The sequence below is a fragment of the Astatotilapia calliptera genome, chromosome 7 (genome assembly GCF_900246225.1).
Source record: "Astatotilapia calliptera chromosome 7, fAstCal1.2, whole genome shotgun sequence".
Taxonomy (NCBI): domain Eukaryota; kingdom Metazoa; phylum Chordata; class Actinopteri; order Cichliformes; family Cichlidae; genus Astatotilapia; species Astatotilapia calliptera.
In genome coordinates, this window is record NC_039308.1 from 16,778,972 (window position 1) to 16,799,993 (window position 21,022).

Here is a 21,022-nt window from a genome sequence, read left to right on the forward strand (position 1 = left end):
AAAATAAAATAAAACAATAAAAGGCAAATCAAATAGACCAATACAGCAAGGCTGGGTTGGTCAATTTGGTAAAGTAAATCCGTTGGGCATCTTTCTTCACCTTTAGACAATAATTCTGATGGCAAAAGAGCCAAACAGGGCAGGCAAGAAAAAAAGAGTACTTACAAGTAGAAAACATTCAAACAATCTTTCCAGAAGTGGCTGTCACTGAAAATTTAAACCTTAGTCAAACCAGAGAAAAACACTGAACAAGTCTGGCCTGTTTGTAAGTCTTACCAGCAGAGGGCCTATTCTCTCTGAAAAGAATATGGCAGCAAGGCTTAGGTTTGCAAAGATGTATCTGAGCAAACCACAAGACATCCAGAATAATATCCTTTGGACACCAAAGTGGAAATGTTTGGCACATTTGATGAAAATCAAAGAAACGACATCAATTTCATGTTAAGCATGGTGGTGGAGGGGTAATTATTCGGGCTGTGGCTGAAAAACAAGCAGTCATACCAAAGTATTCTAGAGTAAAATGTGAGGCGAATTATGGGGTGTGCATTGTTTTTCACAGGCCTGTATGACTGACCATTAACTGACATCTGACCTCCCAACTCTTTGTCAAACTTCATTCTGGGGTTCTCTCTTCCTCACTGTCACTCTCAACATGTGTACTGTCCTCACTGTCAGAGGGAATGACTCTATCTGCCTATAAGATAGAACAAGTCCATCACGCGTAATTCAGATGATCAGCAAAGGTTGGAGTAATAACCAACAATGTGATTTATTGCAAGACAGCAGCAATCCTCTTAACCATCTACAGGTTAGAAGGAATATATTTCCTTAAAAATGATACCTCACCACATGCCTTGTCTCGGAACTTGATGTAATTATGCATTTATTGCATTTTGTCTCTGGCCTTGAACTGCCTCAGAGAACAGTGCAAGAAATGTGTTAACCTGTTGCTTGTCAATGTGGTTTAGCTATAACTGTAACTGTGTTAGCTGTAAAGTGCTTACTATTAAAGGTAATGTTAGCCCCGTTAATTGGCTGAAAATGCTTCACATTTCAACATTTTTCAATTTTAACAATATAGGCTTTTAGGATGAAGAATAACCAACATGTTTGCCAAACACAGGTTCATTAACGAAGTGCTAGGTAGTAATTTATTGCTCCCACGTGGCACTTTGCTCTTTATTTGGTTTTGGAAAGGCTATGAAAATACACCACCCTATAAACTTTTAACATGCAGAGCATCACTCTTAGCAAATTAAAAGTAAAGTAAATTGCCAAGTAAGTAGCCAGGCATTGTTTTTGTGCTATTATTGAACGAGTAAGGCAACCAGCTGACCAAAAGATGAAGTTGTTGTCTTTTTCTCATAGATCAAGTAAAGTAAACTTTGTACTGTAAAACATAATTGCACATATGTCAAGCATGGACACACATATCATCCATAATCATAATCAAATAATCAAAACTTGCAAAACATTTTTTTTTCTTTTGAATAACTCTACACAAAATAAGAATGACATATTTATTTTTCTTTCCTGGTATTGATGGAAGACAATTTTAACCAGCTTCTTCTCCCCACCCCTAAAAATACAATTTCACTACGAACTTTTATTCTTTTATGTATGCTCACAACCTTCTGCATCCTGCTCACTTTTCTGGCTGATTAAAAACACAATTATTTCTATAGTTATTATCAAAATATGTAACATTAACTGACAATGATAATTACAAGGAATTTTTTTTTGTATATTATTCAACCATAAAAGTAGAAATACCATACTATTGAAAGACATCACTACACATAAAGTGTTAGGTTGGCAAATTGTCCATATAGTTGTAAAAGTGAAAGTATTTGTTCTGAAGAAAGAAGTTTCCCGTCAGTGTTGTACAGATCAATACTGTTGCATATGTTTAAGGTTGAGCTCATTTTAAATAATTTATATCCTGCCGGTTGAGTAAAGCATCATATTCTGTAAATCACATGTTTGCCCTGCGTGTACTATATGGACCACCATCTCTGAACAACAGCTTTTAATGAGCTCAGAAAAAAACAGACTCGGGCCCCTAAAAATCCCAGCTAAAATAAAAGGCTTGAGCATTATGCAACATAATCTGTAAGCAGCTGCATTATTAACAAAATACCAGTCAAAAATTGACGTGGTGTGTTGTTGACAAATCATCTGATGAAACTTCATGACAGATTTAGGAGATATGGTCAATCAAATTATCTCTCGTGGATGCTAATCTGAAAGTGATGGTGGAACCTGAACCTTTTCAGCTTGACCGTTTAATAACCGACAAAGACAGGAGTCAACACCTTCCCCCGTCATGGCTTTTCTTAATAAATAAATGGCTAAATAAATGACTTATTAAAAATGTATTTACACTACAGTCTAACTTCTCTACATCGCACGTGCTGGCCAAGGTGGTTAGTAAGAGAAAACTTAGCTGTTAAGAGTGCTCATTAACTTGCTAATGCTAGCTTCATTTCCACACAACATGGCAGCAGTAGCTTATCTAGCATGATGGCCTTTCATCAGTTTTCTGTCAAAGATCACAGGTTTATCCACCATGCACATGAAGAAAAAAAATGCTGCTGGCTTCACAGCTTGCTAAGCTACAACCATTATTAATGGACACAGACATCAAAACAACACAGTAGATTCCAATGAAACTGGAGTCAAGAAGAGTTAAGCCTGCTTCCAGAGATAACTGCAACCACAAGATGGCAGTAATTTAAAAGATGAGTGTCAAAAGGTAAGAAGCTTCATGATATAATACAAGGTGAGAGAGAAATGAATTTTAATTGATGGCAATTTTTAGATTTCACTGGACAAGCACTGCTTGTCTTGCTTACTCTGATGAAAATATGCAAACTGCCCATCCAACCATCCATCCGTTTGCTGAACTGATTACCCAGTTCAGACTTGATCATTAAATGTGCCAAAGTGAGCTTTCACTTTTAAACTTTCTGCCTGGATCAATACCAGTTTAATACCTAGTTCCCTAGTTAGCAAACAGTTGCTACAATTGGTACTGCAAAGCCAACATGTAGAGCAGACTGCAAAGTTTTCCAAAGCCAATGCATCAGATGAAGACAGTGATACTCGCAGCTCATCAGAAGGACATCATACCTGAGTTCTATAAAACACGGTTAAACGTAATGTTAACTTCCAGCCGATCAAGTAGAAACTTCTGCATCTGTCTTGGGGTATCACCACTCACCACTGCAGGAAAGCTTTGCCTTCTCTTATTCACACAGTTTTAAATTCTTAGATTCTTTTAGTTTCTTTCTTCTTTGGGTGGCATGAGGCTGCAGAGCATTGTTGCTTCACAGGAAGCAGGTCGTGGCTTAGAATTCAGTCTAGGTCTTTTCTGTGTGCATGTTTTCCCTGTTTGTGCTTAGGTACTCTGGCTTCCTCCCACAGTCTAAAGTCATGCATGGGGTTAATTTGTAATTATAAATTGAGTTTATGCATGAATGTAAGCATGAATTGTTGACTGTTTCTCTGTGTTAGCCTTGCAATAAATAGTCAACAAGTTGGACTCCAACCCAGTGTGACCCCCTGAACTGGATAAGCGAAAGAAAAGGGAAGGATGGAAGACCTTCTACTCTTTGGCTTTTTTCTCCTCAGTCATCTTTTCTTCTTGCCAACGCACTTAAGTTGTGGAGTTTTGCACATCAGTGCCAGATTCACTGTCCCTCTTATTCCCAAAGCTCCATTTTCTCTATCCCCCATCCACCTGTCCTATGCATGAGCACAAACGCCCCCTGTTGCTCACCGAGTGGAATATTGGTGTGTGGATCAGTCTGAGCCAGGGCTTTGTACAAACACCAGAATCTTTTTTTTTTCAGTGACTGCTCAGAATGAACTGCTGGCAGACGTTGAGGATTGCTGAATTTGAAAAATCCCGTAGAACAAAAGCTTAGTCCTGGTTTCAGTACTTGTTCATGCAATCACATCATTCCAATGATCATTTATTCATTTTTAAAAGGTTGCACAGGTTTTTTCATGCGCTTGCATTCCCTTGAATAGGTGCCCATCATAAAGAATTAATAATATAGTTCTTTTGTTTATACACCTTCATTATTTAACCCTCTCCCACAGGACATTTTCGCAGCTTTTATTTTGTCTTTTTTTTCCCAACGTGCTGTTTTCGAGAGTTCTGCATTAATCCTGTTCTTTACCCACTCAGAAAAAGGCCACAACTCAATCAGTCTCCCGTCCTGTGGAACAGCAGCCTTTAAAAAATGACTCTATACCCTGAGTTGACAGCCCAAAGATGGGAAGAGAGGAATTAATCTCACAGAAAGACCCGGAATAAAAAATAAGGAGGGGAAAGTGGAGGGGGCTAAAAAAGGTTTGGGGTGGGGTGGGGTGGGGGGGGGGGGGTGACAAGTCACGCAATTGGTGAATGTGAGAGTGCTCAAAAAATTGTACACAAATTCTGGAACACACGGTGTAGGTGTGCACAAACGCACACACACATACGCACACAAATGGAGGGTGTGTGTGAACGAGTAGAGGCTGGTGGAGGGAGGGAGAGGGAGCAGGGATCAATCCATATTTAGGTCTAATCTGTATCGCCCTGGGCTGTTGCAGACGTAGAGTTTTCGGGGACTTTATGAAGTCTTGTCAACATGATGTCATTCCAATTGGAGCTAGCCCAGGAAAACAGGGCCACTGCATTGGTTGTTAATATTATAAAGCAGACCGGGCCAGATTAACCATAGGACACATTATTCGGTTGCCACGAGGATGTGAACAGTTGTGCACAGGGTGAAGATGCACTTAGAAGCAAGTAAGCAGAGAAGTGCTCTTTCCCAGCAGTGGTTAATGTCGATGCCCACATGGAGTGTGTTTGCACTGGTGTGCAAACTGTATCCGAGTTTTTTGGATGGATAACAGAGGCAAACAGGGAGGCAGATTTCGAGGGGGATAAATGGAGAAGAAGATAGATCGCAAAGGACCATGCCAGAATCTCAAGGCTTTGGAAGGGGAACGTCTCTCTGAGGCCATCCATTGTGAATCACGGATGCCAGTAAATTTATCACATCACAGCATTGCAACACTCCTCATTTTATTCCATTGCTCCTCTTGATCATTCAAACCATTCATCCTGTGAGACGGTGTGTGGGGTGTGATGTCCATTTGATTTACTGTTCTGAAAAATGCGCATTAACATAGCTAACAGTTGTCACATGCTAAATCTATGACTGTAATTTAAACGGCTCAGGCCTGATGGGGTGTCATTCAGCTTATGCTAGGGAATATTTGATAAGGCTACATCATTACAAACCCCCCTATCTATCTATGTATCTGTTCGCGTAAATGAGCAATGGCTCTCGTTTGAGCCGGAAAGCCGAGCTGTCATTAGTCTGTCTCCAAATACACCCACTAGCTCTAATGATGCAAAAACATGCCTGGTTATGCTTGAGCACGAGCCGTTTGAAGAGTATGAAAAAAAAATGAAATAAAGAAGATTTGAAGAAAGATGGATGTAGCAACGTATATGTCTTCAGGTGGAGACAGTATTTCACCATAGAGAGATGGGGTGGTGGGGTGGTGGGATCTTTTCGTTGGGTGGGGATGCGCGTGTGTGTGGATCTGCGCGTGCGCCTGTGTTTCAGTGTTATTTTCTTTTTAAAGGGGAATGGGCTTTTAACATGCAACTCAGAATCTGTCTGTCTGTCTGTCAACCACTCTTTGATGTCCTGCCGCCTTTGAGAGGGCTCGGGTATCATTAAGCACTTCCAATGAGTCCCACGTAGAGAGATGACTGGATGCGTAAAGTTTTTCATCATCAGTAAAAATAAAAAGCCTGCCTCTCCTCTAACTGGGAACTTCAATCAACTTTAATTCATTTATTTGTCCATAAATAACCTGCCTGTGATTAGTCAAATGATATTTTTTAAGCGTTAGTAGAAAACACCGCCACTGCCCTCCCTTTCTTTTTTCCAGGGCTGTTTCATCACAGCAAGGTCTGGTATGTGCTTTCTAATGACGTGCAGGTCCACCGTGCTGAAGTGTTATGAGGCTAATATGTGGAGAGTTAATATATGCCTGTCACCAGTAAAGAACGAGCACGAGCGCTCCAGAGTGCACCGCATGCTGAATCTGAACGAGGGGGAAAGACATTAAATATTCTTTTTGATTGCATATCCAGTTGCATATTCTCACAGAGGGATTTTGCTTTTAACTGAATGTGCTGTACACAAGCACTTTGCAGTTTAACAAATATTTTTCCCCTGGCAATGTCTCAGCCCACCGGTGGTTTAGTACTTAATCCTTCCCAACAAATCCAACTACTAGCTCTACCCAGGGGTGGGCGGGGAGCTGCCATCTCTACAAAGGGAATTATTGACATTATTAAGCTATCTGTTTACACTAGAAAAAATATTTTGCATTATAAACAAATGTATAATATCAATCCCTGTAAGCCCTTTGTGGGCTATATAACTTAGCTCATAATGATGAAAGTGACCTTGCTCTGGAGAGTCGGGTGGGCAGGTTTTACTAACGTAGCGGGGAATACTTAGGGGAATACTAATGTTAGCTGAAGTAACATCTTAGGCCTGCTTATAGTTGTTCACACCCCAGGTTTCGGTTTCCCCCCAGCATCCGCGGCCCTTTTTGAAAAAAAAAAAAAAAAAAAGAGCCTATCTTCTCATCTCTGGCTCTGTTCTGAAAACTCATTAGGACCAGAGATCAAAGAGTAGGGCAGCCGGCCTGTGAACTGGGCACTGTGGGCTATTTCCATCTATTTATCACTCATACGGCTATTTTGGCCCTCACTGGAGGTGATCTGAATCCAGATCGCACCACAACTTTCCTCAGTAAGCGTGCCATTTTGGTGACATCCAGCTATGCAGAGTTCTCCGAACCGAATGCCTGCCCCCAACAAATGCTGCCCTGCATATGAAATGCTTATTCACAACTTCAAGTGACAAAATAGCTTTAACCATTTCCATATTAGAAGAAAACCTAGAAGAATGCACAGAATAATAGCGCAGATCCACACAAGGCAAGTGCAAAAATGGCCTTGCACCTAAATTACCATCCAGCCTTATACTTTTTGGATATTACCAACTGCAAACAACCGTATACACATTTTACCTCTATTTGACAAGATTTAGGGAAAGATCAAGATTTGGGAGAAAAGTGAGGATGTCCTTAAAAAGCTAAGGGTATTGAAACTGTAACTGTGCCTCAATCCAGTCCAAATACTTGTATAGTGAAATAACATATGAATTTTTTGTTGCTTTTTTGCATGACATTTAACATCAAAAATGACTAATGTAAGATTTGTAGACACGATGCTTGCCTAAATCCATACTGTAGATGTATAACTTCACTTCCTACATTTTATCAAAGTCATTGTGACCAAGGATTGTGTCTTATTTATTTTCTTCTTTGTCTTTGTAATTGAATTTCTCTGCAGGCTGTGGTTTTTAAAGTTAATTGCATTAATGCTGAGCCATTAGATTGTTAAACCGCATTCTGCAACATTAGTGACATTAAAATTGTATGATCTTGTCAAGGCGATCTCATTTACTGGAACAGAGGTGTACTGGGTTTGATACAGATTGCTAACATTTAACTCATCATTCTCCTCTAACTCCCTCAATACTTCATGTCTTGTATATCCACTAAAAGACAGTACAATGTATTTCATGCTTCAAAAGTATTGGACCACCATAAACTTGAGAGACTTACAATAATGCAGTGCTCCTTTCATTAGGCCCTCCCTGCCAACCACAGGCTCAACATCCTCAGTTTGCATTAAACCTCTCTCTAACGCGCTCCCTGATGATATAAACATGATGACATTGACGGGGTTATTTTCTCAAACCTGACAAAGCTCCCACAGAGCCGCTAAACCCATAAATGACTAATGACTGTGTTTAGCTTGTTGAGGAAAACTCCCTGAAGATTTTTTTTAGAGGTGGAAAAACAAAATTTGCTCTGGAAACTGTCAAAATATGTAGACATTTAAAAAAAAAAAAGATGTGTTATATATTTATCACGCTTTAATTGGTGTTGAAACATTAATGGTGTTTAAATAGCTAAAAACTACAACAAAGTGTCATATTTGTTTGTTGTGCTCAGACAACATATTATTGTGAATTAAAGTCTTTTGAATCCAGGGCTACAAAGCGTCTGATGAAACGATTAAGCAATGTCTGTTCAGTCATTAGTAACACAGGGTTAGTCGTGTCACAGGCATCGTGGAGATGGGGTCTCTTATCATCTCAAGCTAAAAGGAAAAGACAAAACATGCACTCAGTGACCAGATTTACTCAAGTAAGCATTAATTATGTAATTGACATTTATGGAGAAATAATAATGGCGTCTCTATGACCATAACTTTCCATACATTTCATAATGAAATTACACAATCCTTCTATAGACAATAATGAATTAAGTCGTCATAGAGCTATTTCCACAAACTGATCTCATTACAATGTGTCATCTGTCCTTTGACTTTTCCATTTAGTTTAGACAGTGATGTTGGCCTTTCTGCTTGCTTTTCACCGGTTTCCGCTTTGTGGAGCGTTATTTACCTCCGCCTCGGACTGGATTCCAAGTGGGTAATTTGATCAGCTGAGGATGACGAGGGCAAGGACAAACAACGCGCTTCCTGTCCCAACCTGTTTCCTGCTTTGTCAACGGCAAGCCATCACGCCGACAAACGTACATGAGCTTAAGCACACATTTGTTCAATAAATGACCTCAGACAGCCCAGAGCAGGTGATGAACAGGACAAGCGGACCATCTGTCTCCTTTTACAGTTGTTTAACTGTGACGCTGCACCACCACAGAGTGGAAAAGCACAGTGACGAAAAGCGACTGGTATTATTCGTTTACTGAGCCCGTCCTGTCTCTGAGTGCTGAAATTATTGTGAATACAGGAAGTTGTAAGATTTGTAATCTTAAACTGTTTCCATACGTTGGGTTTATAGTTTCACAACCGAACAAACACAGAAGGGGAAAAATAAATAAATCAGGGTTATATAGAGGGTGGCACAGTGGTTAGTACTGTTGCAAGAAGGCCCTGAGTTCAATTCCACTATTCTGTGTGGCTCATGGGTTCTCTCCGGGTACGCTGGCTTCCTCTCACAGTGCAAAGACATGCAGTTAGTGGGGATAGGTTAATTGGTAACTCTGAATTGCCCATAGGTGTAAATGTGAGTGCTAATGGTTGTCTGTCTCTATGTTCTAGACTGGCCACCTGTCCAGGGTGTACCCTGCCCTTTGTCCTAAGACAGCTGGGATCGGGTCCTGACAAGGATAAGTGGAAGAGGATGGATTATATGGAGAGATGGACAAGCCATAAGGGAGAGTGTGTAATAGCAATAGTATCAATACCAAAGCAGGTATTGGTATTGGATTGATACTAGCATGATAGGATAAATACTTTGTTTCTGTCCTCTAAGATTTTTTATTCATTTTTATGAAAAACTCTGAAAATGTCTGAACATTTTTTTTGTTTTGACCCTCATGTCTGTTTTATTTATAGCATATACCACAACAGAAGTTGGCCCAAAGCACTTTGGAGGCAGTTACATTTTGGTGTGTTATTTTGTTTTAATTACTGTGATTTTGTGGTCATTAAATGTCTTCAGAATTTGCAGATTAATGACGAATAATCTCAGATGTCATGTCACACTTTTCCTGCCTTTACAGATTAAAAATACCAGTATTGGTAACCAGCAATAGTTGTCCTGTATTTACATGGTATCGGACAGATACCAACATTTGCAGTATTGCACAGCACTGATATGTATTTGTGTTCTCTCCTTAATGCCACAACGATACAGTGCAGGAGCAAGTGTTGTTGCTCTCAAAAGCTGTCCAGGTATTTCTGTCACTGAAGGTCTGTCTCAGTTTTTCTGCCTTTTACGGTACAGTTTGTGTTTATCCTTTTCTTCTTTTAAAGAAGCTGTTCATTTGCTACATACCTCCGAGAGACTGAGACAGAGCGTGTGAAAGAATGGAGACAAAAAGGCACTGACTATGTGTCTATCAGATTCAGTGTGTGTTTGTGTCTGCATTTGCAAAATTTGTTTTTGCCAATTAAACACACACTCATATCCATCACAATGCCTGAGCTGAGGAGCTGAGGGGCTCCGGGGTTTCAGGTCGCTGTCTTTGCAGCATGCAGAGCAAACTAGGTTACTGTGTACATAAAAAAAAAAGTTGACTGCAGCACATCAGAGCAAAAGGAGCCTGAACAACCCAATGGCTGTCGTTGGAGCTCAACAGATGTAGCTTCCTTCACTAAATCAGCTCTTGGAAAGTTGTCAACACAGCTCTGCCAGAACTGCTGCCTCTCTTCTTCCTGTCTGTTATAGTTGCCTTTTTTCTCTTTACTCGGTGTTTAGTGTTTGCTGACTGACTGTAGGAGAAATAATGAGGAGGGTATTCTTTCTTTTTGTCCCCGTGTCCATGTCCTCCTTTTTCACGGCAACACAAGAAAACACACTTCACAGGATTATTGTATTATGTTTGACTAGTCTAAGTGTCTATGTGCAGTAATGCAGAGGAACGAAGCTGGGCGAGGAATGTGTAACACACCTTGGAACTGTGCGGTGGATCAAAATCTTACAGTGCTTTTGTGTGTTCATGATTATATCGGTCTTAACTAAATCTCCAACACCTCTGACCGAAATGCTGCTCCGAACCATGACAGAGCCTCCACCGTGTTTGAGAGATGACTGCAAAACTCACACTCAAATTATTGTTCCTCTCTCTTTATCTTCTCTCTATGACAGTGATAAAACCAAAAATTTCACATTGTAAGGAATTGAAAGAAATGTGTGTTTTTGCCACGCGCTGCTAGTAACAAAGTGCCTAATACAATACAATTTCAAATGGTTTCTATGCTGAGTTGTCAGCTTCTCTGCTTAGGTGATGTTTTTTTCTTCATATTATTCATGGGCCAGTGTTATGTGGCTTAAAAAAACAAAAATCATTCCTCTGAAAATAATCAGGTACAAAGACGGGACTGAAAGTGAGTGAGAGAAAGTAGCCAATAACAATTATGTGTTATTGAATTAATACGTCTAGCTCCTTGGAAAGAAAATAGGGGTAAAAAATGAGGGATGGAGGGATAGAAGACTTTTGCACAGAATTGTATGTATACTGCATCAGTGGTGGATGCTTATTAAACATGGCCAAAGATTCAGTTAATGAGGTCAGCATATATATATATATATATATAAGTCATCACGGGGCAGCATTTGCATTCATTTACAATCACGTTTTTGTCCACCCAACATATGTAGCTCCAGTATTCACTCCAAATTTAGGCCTTTGCTTGCCTCCATCAAGACTTGTTTGAACTATCCTGTTGTTTAGTTGCCAGTCCTCCACCATGTTCATTATTAGCCTGTCATTGGATGTATCTTTCTGCCATTTGCTGGGCAGGTAGTACACAATAGGTTTATCTGAGACTTTTCTCTGAAAACAGCTGCCTGTTTCAGCTGGAATGATAAAAGTGTGATAAATGTAGCGAGGGTGCACCAAAACAATAAAGCTGGGTCATAAAACCTAAACAGTTAAACAGAGTTGAAAGACTGTGAAAAGCTCAATAACATTTGAGTGTTTTTTTCTCCCACAGCATACCAGGTCTGGACCTCTAATGTATTAAACATTTTGAGTGCTTTTCACCCGACTGAGTGCAGGGCGGACTAACATAATATGATGTTATCCAGTGGAAGTAAAACAATACAAAAAAATGAAAGCACATATACAGAGTGAAAATACTTTTTCACATGTTCTGTCTGAAGTAGGATTCTGGTCATATTTCAATGTCTAGTAAAAAAATATATATATATCTATGTCAACAGGTTAGTAATGGGTGGTATGAGGATCGATGCAGGCAATTAACTTTATGTTAAAACCAACATTGACAAAGCTCAAAATGGGATTGAACCTGTAGGAATCATGGCAGAGGGTGGCACTTGGTAGGCGACCTCACTACTCGAGGTCCTAGGGTTGATCTTGAGCGAGTAGTGCATTCTGTGTTTGCTCTCTCTCTCTCTGTTCATGCGAGTTTCTTCGAGATATCCTGGCTTCCTCCCACAGCCCACAGACTCAGAATCAGGTGGATTAGGGAGTCTAAATTTCCCACAGGAAAGAATGGGAGTGTGTGTGTTTATCTGTCAATCTGTGTTAGCTCTGTGATAGACTGGCAACATGTCGAGGGCTTTCCCTGCCTTCTGTAGTATGTGCTGGTATACGATATAAGCCTGCTCCATTATTAGCCCGGAAGAAAATATGTAAGGAAATAGTGAGTCTACCCATGAGAGGCAACATTTGGGTCTTAAGTAAGTGAGTTAGATGTTAACGGGGTGTATGTGGGATGTGTGCATTCGCATGTGTTTAGAAACAGGGCTGGTCTACTTTAATAATGGCTTGTTATAGTGTATTGCTGACGCGGAGGCAGCAATTAGGCCTGACCGACGTTGTTTTTACAGCTAGCGTCGAAGCTTTGTACAAATAATAATTCAACTCTGTCGGTCATTGATGTCGGTGTGCCGCTTCCAATTTCAAATTTGTAATCATAACAAGCAGAACGCGGCATACTTCCCCAAACCTTTAATTCTAATTTAATACTCACGAAGCTGTTACCATCATCCAGGATTTAGGCTTTGCCATCTGTGACCTCCAGTACTGTGCAACTCATAATCATCAAGCGTGTATGAACTGATATTTCTGAGTATCACAGTTTTTTGGTGTAAACATTGCTAGTTACCGTGTGGAACTGGGAGCTTTATTGTCAGTGCATTTCAGGCCGGACAATCACAACACAGCCTTTTGATCGCGTACTTTGCATACAAACAACCAACTTAAACTGCTCTCCTGTGCTTTCCATCAAAGGTAAATGTGGTTTTAACTTCATTGGATGGCGAACTCTATCAAATTATCTACATTGTGCATAAATATGCATGCTAAGAGTCCTAAATGTAGATAAGGAGAACCGAATAGTGTGACAAATTGATGCCAATGGTCATTTATTTATTGAAGAAAATGTTAAACGTATATCAACTCTTGTTTTGAGTATCTGGTATGATCCCTTGTAGAAATATCTCCAATATAAATGTTTTTCATCACCGTTAATCAGCCCCGCACATCAGCTTGGGGGAATTTGTGGCCCATTTGTACAGAACAGCCTGAAGTCTGACATGATAACTGCTCATTTTATTCTATTTTTATTCTTCTTTTAGCATTCTTTTGTAGAAAAGCTTAGGTGTTGTTGTTGTTGTTGTTGTTTTTAAATTGTGAACATTTGCATGTGATCTTACCCAGTATCCTATCCCTAATATCCATTTCCCTTCAAAGAGGGCAAAAAGCCCCACTGTGAAACAAAACACTTAAACAAGGACAGAGATATGAACTGAAACTACAGGCAATGTGGGAATTTATGCTGCGAGGACCCCCTCCCTTCTCCCATCAAGTTCACCAGAGCCCAAACAGCAGAGCATAGAGCAGTGAATAAAACTCACATGACCCCAGAAACCAACAGCAAAGAGCAAGCTGCAGTGGACATCAGTGTGCCAAGCCACAAACATTCAGGAAGGTCTCCACTGGTGCCTGGGGCCCCCACTGAGACCCAACAGAGGCCTGACAGCACATCCTGGTCCCACCCAGAAAGAGGAGCCCACTACACAAGCCAAGGGACAGCAAACAGACCCAAAGCTCAGGAAGGACACCAGCCACGACAACCAGGGCACCGGGGCTCACCCACAACAACACAGGACGACCCAGCCATCCCTCCATCCCAAGACAGAGCAAAAGGTGCCCCACCCCAGAGGCACCGGGCTCACAGGAAGGGCCCAGGACCCACACCACGCAAACTACCATATGCAGGGAGGCAGAACAAGGGATAGAGATGGGAAGGAAACTGAACGGCACGTCACTCCGAGAACGGACTGGAGAAATGGAAGTCAAAGAAAACACTTAGTTACATTTAGTTTAACTAAAATGTTCTATTGGTATATCACTCAAGCAGCCTTCTGACTTGTCCACGTGTTCTTTAGCAAATTGTATATAGGCACCAATGTGCAACCACTTGAGGGTAGCAGTGCCCTTAAATTTCCTTAATTTGTACATAAGTATGTCTGTCTGTGGATTATTAGAGTACAAAATGTTCAACAGAAAACAAAATCCTGTAACAAATGGAGCGAAGCCTGTGAGGTAGTTCAGGCTGAGCTGCACTGCAGCTATATGTCTCACACCCCTCATATATACCAAACACATCGCAGCTCTGACATGTCAGTACCTCTGCTGCCTGTCATCGCTGCCTGTCGTTTCAACACCTCCACTACCCGAGAGTCCACCTGTAGACTCCGGGGTCATATGTGTCATGTTCACGGGGAGTGATGAGCTTGGAGTGTGCTGCTGTAATAAATCAATCCTTTCAAACGGGGGTGTTTTTCTAGAGAATTCTTTCTCAAGTCCTCAGATATCTGCTTTGTTTTTGCCGTAAGACACTTCCACAAACAAGGACAGTGAAGAAGATAAGACGCTGACAGATCGCTGCTCTTGAAACAAAAATGGGTCGCCTATTCACAACTGTTTGTGAACCCACTCATCGGAAACACGTGACCAAATTTCATCTTCTTGTTAGCGTGAGGTTCACATACTCTTAACTGTCACAGATATCCAAATAGTTGATCATTTTCCCGTCTATAAAATCAAAAATTTTATTGAAATCTAATGTCGTTATATACATTTTTCAAGATTTTTAAAGTTTGAATGATGATAGATACAAAAAACAGTTTGAGCTTGTTTCATTTCGGTGAAAAGTGATTCAAGGTCACAGTAAAATGTGAAAATCAGCAAAAGTTTTTTATTACCTGCAATTTTTTATGGCTCATCTTCAAACTTCACAACAACATACTAGGTCTTGGGGGACATGAGTACCTAGGCTGGTTAAGCATTTAACCTTGACCTTCATTAATAGCACCCAAGGTCAAAGTTGACAATTGGGAAAAAAAATCAAGAAGCCATATCAAGTTATATATCATATGAAAGGACATGAAGAGAGCTGTACAACACACCTTTTAGTTTTTAAATACAACACCCTATGACGTCAAATTGACGCCATAACAGACGGACCTCTGTATGCTGTAATAAAAATATCATAAAGTTTTAGTGTAGTGTAGGTGCAGTTTCCGAGTGCTGTTGTCTTACTGCATTGTCATAGTTATGCATGACCCATCAGTGATTATACTTCTTATTTTTCAAAGGTGTATTTAAATACAGCAACATGTGCTCACAAGGTTTTCAATAAACTTGACCTCTGACCTTGACCTTGAGGTCAGATTAGAACTCATCTGAGATCTTTAGTAAAAACATCTATGGTATCAGCTTGAATATCTTACATTCTTCAGTTATGTTCACAAAGTCGGGTGTCCCCACTGCCTGCCTGCTTAAACACAAACTTACACAGCTCACTGTATCCAAGTCTCAGTGTAGCAGCTTTAACTTCAGGCGGCAAACACCTAATTCGATTAATGAGTTTTAACCACTGATCCTGTTAAATGGCCCTTGTGTGGATTGTAAAGTTGGATAGCGATGCAGCTCAGCCATGTTGCAAACTCTTCAGGCTTTTAACAGTAACCCCCTCACGCAGTGTGATACCCACAGACCAGACTGTCTTACTCTGTGCCTAGCTTATAATAACTGCTACTGTGAAAACTAGGCCAAACCAGCAGGAGTAGACATTGACGCATCCCGCTCAACTGCTAATATCCACTGATAACACTTGCCAGTGTAAGGTTGACCAGTATTATGCATGAAAATGGAGCGATGGCTTGTGTGAAGAGGCGGCCGCTCAAATGGCAGATTTTCAACTTAAAACGCACAGAAATGGGTGCGTGGTGAAACTGGAATGTTACAAAACCACACAGTACATTTACAGGGTACACACAAGTATGATAGATCTTAATAGATAAGATTTGCAGGGGGGGGGAAGTAAAAAATAAATGCTTGCGATATCCTCAAAGATCCCTGAAATGCCTCTGACCTGCTGAGCAAAATAAAGGGAAGGATAAACGCTGACATTTAGCCTTCTAAAGGAGAAAGCATAAGAAGTAAAGAAGGCCAAGCCTCACTGCAAAGATGATCATCTGAAGAACCGTAATTGTTCTCTGCATCGTTACATCTCATCCCGGCCTCTTTGTGCTTTCACACTAAGGAACTGTGAGCTCACCTCTCAGGCTGAGGGTCGCCTGCAGTTCCCCCAGGGGACTTCAGCGACTAATGGAGGTGGGCGACGGGGGTGTGTGAGAAAGGGAGTGGTCAAGTCTCGGTGTGCAGCCCCGCGGCCGTTCTCATTTCATGCTCTTTGGCCCTCTTTACCCTACCGTCGGACTTAAATGTCAATCAGGAGCACTGGAAGGCCTGGTACAGAGGGCGAGGGAGGGTCCCACCTCGAAGATAGGTCGACCCCTCTATTTAAAAGTGCCACAGAAAATATGGAGAGGAGGGGGTGAGTTTAGACTGTAAGACCTTCTCTGCCATAGTGACAGGACGGAGTGATCTTGAAAGGCGAGCAGCTGGGCTTTCTAAGAGCCAGGCCCGCTGTCCCGTGGAGCTCTAAAGAGCAGCTCGACAATGCCTGCCTCAGCACATAAATAATTTCTCTGTGTTTATAGCGTGGCTGCATCCACGAATGTTTGCAACAGTTACTGTATATGTGTGCGTTATATAGTGTGGGAAGCAAATCTCAATTTTTAGTCTGAATATGCAGTTTTAGTGCACAGATTTAATGCAGCACTGTTTGTTTTACCATGACAACTGCTGATGACCCCCTCTCTTCACCATGTGATTTCTCCTAACCTTGTCGACATCTCAGTGTGTTTGTTTGTGGCAGTGACAGATTGTTCTATTCTCATGCAGTATTGAGTAGGTTATGACCCAGACACCTTGTCCTCTTTGTTCGACGCTTCTCCATCTTCTCCACCTCCCAACCCCGGCCCACCATCTTAATCCTATCATGAAAACCTCTCTTGAAAATCACTGTACGTTAACAGAGGTCCAAAGACAGAGGACCCTGATTGTTGTCAAGGTAGGCCTTCCCCCCGCTCCCTCTCAATTAAAATGCATTTCACTCATATAAGCCTCGCTGATCCCCTCCTTCTTTCTCCAACTCTCAGATGCGAGACAGACAGAACGGTGCGACCGCTGGCCAAGGTTAACCAAGTCTTAAACTGTGTTTGAGCACTGCACCACCGCGAAGATCAAACCCCATCTCAAAGCTCTCGCTGACAACTCTCAGCTAACAAAACTCTCCTGCCTCTCCTTTCTTTGCCCCGTCTAACGGTGAACTGCATCCAGCGCACAGCTGACCTGATCTTGCTGCAAGCCCAGAGTGGAAATTTCCCAGTGTGAACCAGTATAAAGCTTCCCACATTCATCAAAGGTATCGACCCTGAATATCTGAGCGTGGTGATGGATTAACCTGCTTGCTATTTCCAAACATTTGTCTTCATTAAGGGGAGTAGTTATAACTTTAAACAGTGGAATTAATTAGTGGAATTTTTTTAACTATTTGGTGACTTATTAAGATGGTCATACAGATTTTTTTTTAATTCCTGCCCTCAGTGAAGCTCATCAAAGAGCGTTATCATTGTATTACCATATTCTGTGACATTTACCCACATGTACAGCACATTACTAGAAGTGTACCACCACGGGGTCGTGAGGCTGAGCTCCAGCATACAAGTATGATCGGTGGACCAAGAGCACCACTCTGTGGCATAAAGCGGCGTGACTCGGTGTGCTTGGTTTACTACGCAGCCAACGGATGTCAGCAAAGGGCTGCGCTGAGGCTTAAGTGACATTTAATGAAAAAAGTGAAAATGATATGAAAGAAAACAAAGACAAATGTGAGTCGTGTGGCAAAGCAGTAAGATGTAGAAGACTCCTCTAGTTATTGTTGTGTATATTTTAAAGTCTTGTCTTGTTAGTAGAGCCAGCAATCAGTTGTCACTCGTGGCAGAGAGGCTTTACGCTGCCTTGTGAAGCTGAAATTTCAAGCCCCAAATTGAACGTGGTCATTAGATGAGGCAGCTGCTTGGATGTTTCTGTGGGAGACTGAATGCAGGCTGTCAGGAAAACACCAAGACGCTCTAAAACAGACCAACTCTGACTGCGCTGTGAGGCCCTATCCTGCCCTGACAAGTCTGGCATTGCTTGGCAGATCATTGTCTTCCCTCTGTGACTTTATCATAGCCTCGGGGGACGTATTCCACTCCTTCCCCTCCTCCACACACACACCCACACACCTCTCCCTAGCACAAACACACAAAGCAAGCACTTTGCACTTCTTATACGGGTGTGGCTTCTGCTGCGCAAGCAAGAGCACAAGGGAGCAGGCATAATGACTGCCAGTGTAAATATGAATCCTTGACACTCAAGGCCTTTCTCTGATAAGCGATTAAATCGGTCGCTGATGAGGTGAGCGGCACCAAAGCTCAGAAGAAGCGGCCAACAGTGTGTAATGAACTCCTTATCTCAGTATTTTAATGCATGCCTCTGCGTTCACGGGCGCACTGCGCGTGTATGAGCTGACCCACATCACTCAAGGAATGTAGATCACTTTGTCAGTCAGATCAATTATTCATAAAAAGTTGATATGGCATGCTCGCTTCGTCTTGGTACACTCAAGACATAATCTAGATGGTTGCACTTTAATAGAGAGGATAATGTGAAGCACTAAGTGAGCAAAAGCCATAGTCAGCAGTTGAAACGAGCATCAAATTAGAGCTATGCTTCCCCTTTCTTCTTCTACTCGGCCTTTAATTTTCCTGTCACATGCAGTACATGAATGGTAACAGGGAGAAAATAAGAAAAATGTAGTTGTAGTATAAGCAAGGTTTTAGCGTGCCCAACAGGGGGCTGTGTGCTTCCATTTAACTTGTAAATGGTTCAAACTACTCTGTAATTACAAAGCAGACGTTAATATATCCTCCCGAGAACCGAGGAACAGTGAATCTTTCCACTTTTTTATGATTGCCTTCCTTTTGGAGCTAAAAGACGCCCCCAAACACATGACATATCAATGGAAAGCCCACGATGTCCTCTATTTAGTACATCAGGACTTATTAGGATAGCTCAAATGAGCCAAAAGATATCGACAAAAAACAAATGTCTATGACAGAAGACATAGATATTATTGAAATATTACAATTTTCAACTACCACTTTTAAAATCACAATTCTTGCTTATTTAAAAGAACTTCTGTGAATGCTGTTATTTACTGGCATTTGATTAGAGATCAAATGTGGGAAAAAATGACAGGTTCTCCTCTAGATATACAAACTAGAGCTGATGCTAAATGTTCAAACGGCCAGTAGTGATTCATAACACTCGAAGCATAAATCACCTCTGCTATGTATAAAACATTTATGGGGGGGAAATCTAATTAAGAGTTACTCTGGCTGTTGTCCGTACCATTATCTTTTGACTTAATTGATTGGAGGATAAGATGCAGCCAAGATGTGTGGGCTGGTTTCCTGGTCAAAACACTGCACACACATACACACTGAACTCTAGGCAAGTATACTAGCAAAAATACAAGAAATCCTGCTTTTTCAGAGTAAAAGCTGCCCTGAAAGTGCCTTAGAGAGGAAAAATGTGTTCAGAAATACACTAACCTTAACTGTAACCGCTTAATACTACAGTATTACACCCTACAGTACTACAGAGAAACCCCTCCAATCAGAGACCCTGTGAGCAAGCACTTGGCGACAGCGGAAAAGAAAAACCCTCTTTTAATAGGAAGAAATGCAAACTAGTGTATACACGCAGAGTGAAAAGACATGTGCAAGGAAAAAAATGCAAACCAGTTACACTTCCAGAAAAAAGCTGCGAAGTGTCCATGCATTTTCTAGCGCTCACAAGTCTGTTTAGATAGGTTCCTTCATTTAACCAGGTATTGTACTTTTAATCGTTATGTGCTTTTCAACTTTATTCCAAAACATGCGAATAACATAGATATTAACAAGAAAAAAGAACCAAATGTCTGTGAGTAAAGCTTTAAACCTTTAGATCCCTCGCAATCTAAACATCAGTGGCGATGTAATCTTTTTAATTTGCTGAAACTGATTATTAACCTTAAATTAATTATTAATTATTATATAGAGACCCATTGCTTTGTTTTGATGATCACACCGATCAACACCCCTGATCTATCTTTTTGTGCAACACTTGATTTCTTCAGGAGCTTTTACTAGTTTTTAAGACTTGTTCTGTCTTTTCGGCCATGATGCTGGTTTTGAACCGAGCTGCTGAAATGGCTGTTCGAAGCCTGCGCACTCCATCATTTCATTAGCCTTCTGCTGCTAAAATTGATGAGGTTAAAAAAATCGCTGCCGTCCAGGCTACTCTGCATTTTTTTTCCATCTGCGATAGATTGATATATGGGTGAATGGATGATTGGTGAATTTCCACATTATTATTATTTAATTGCATGAAAAAGACAGATGACTTAATTTATGAGACTGTGTGCAACAGCACTTGCAAAATCAGTATGGATTACATTCGGGGCTTGCTTTAACTTTGAACTGAAATCGAAACACGCCCATGCTCTTGTTGACAGATGGCGTGGCTAATTCCTGACGCAAGGGGGCGCTGTTGCACTGGATGATAGCCTACCCTAGCCGAGTCTCCGCTCAAGGCATTAACGTGAGCGTAGTGTGTGTGTATCCAGTGAAAATTACCCGGAGACGGACGGAGGCAGTTTATAACCGTACCAATGTCTGTGGCCTATAAATATATTATATTAACCGGGGCGGAATCATCTCGTGGACACAACAACATATCGAAAATGGGGGAATAATCCGAGGAGAGGCACGGCGAGGCTCGTCTGTAGCTACGGTTTTGTTGAACTGCGAGTGGGATCACAGCTGCTGGCTACGAAAATGTCGAGAAAAATAGAGAGCAAGCAAGGTAAGTCCTGCCCGGCTAGACTGAACCTCACCGCTCCACCTTCGGGATACTGTATAAC

The 21,022-nt window shown here is 41.3% G+C and overlaps 1 protein-coding gene across 1 annotated transcript in view; it reads left to right on the forward strand.

Moving 5' to 3' along the window:
* The first annotated feature begins 20,643 nt into the window (after positions 1–20,643).
* The window catches only part of rapgef1b (Rap guanine nucleotide exchange factor (GEF) 1b), a 46,656-nt gene continuing 46,277 nt past the window's right edge, over positions 20,644–21,022 (forward strand). The window contains exon 1 of the mRNA XM_026173405.1: positions 20,644–20,964. Coding sequence (XP_026029190.1) covers positions 20,937–20,964 — 28 coding nt within the window. The 5' untranslated portion in view covers positions 20,644–20,936. The remainder of the gene's footprint in view (positions 20,965–21,022) is intronic.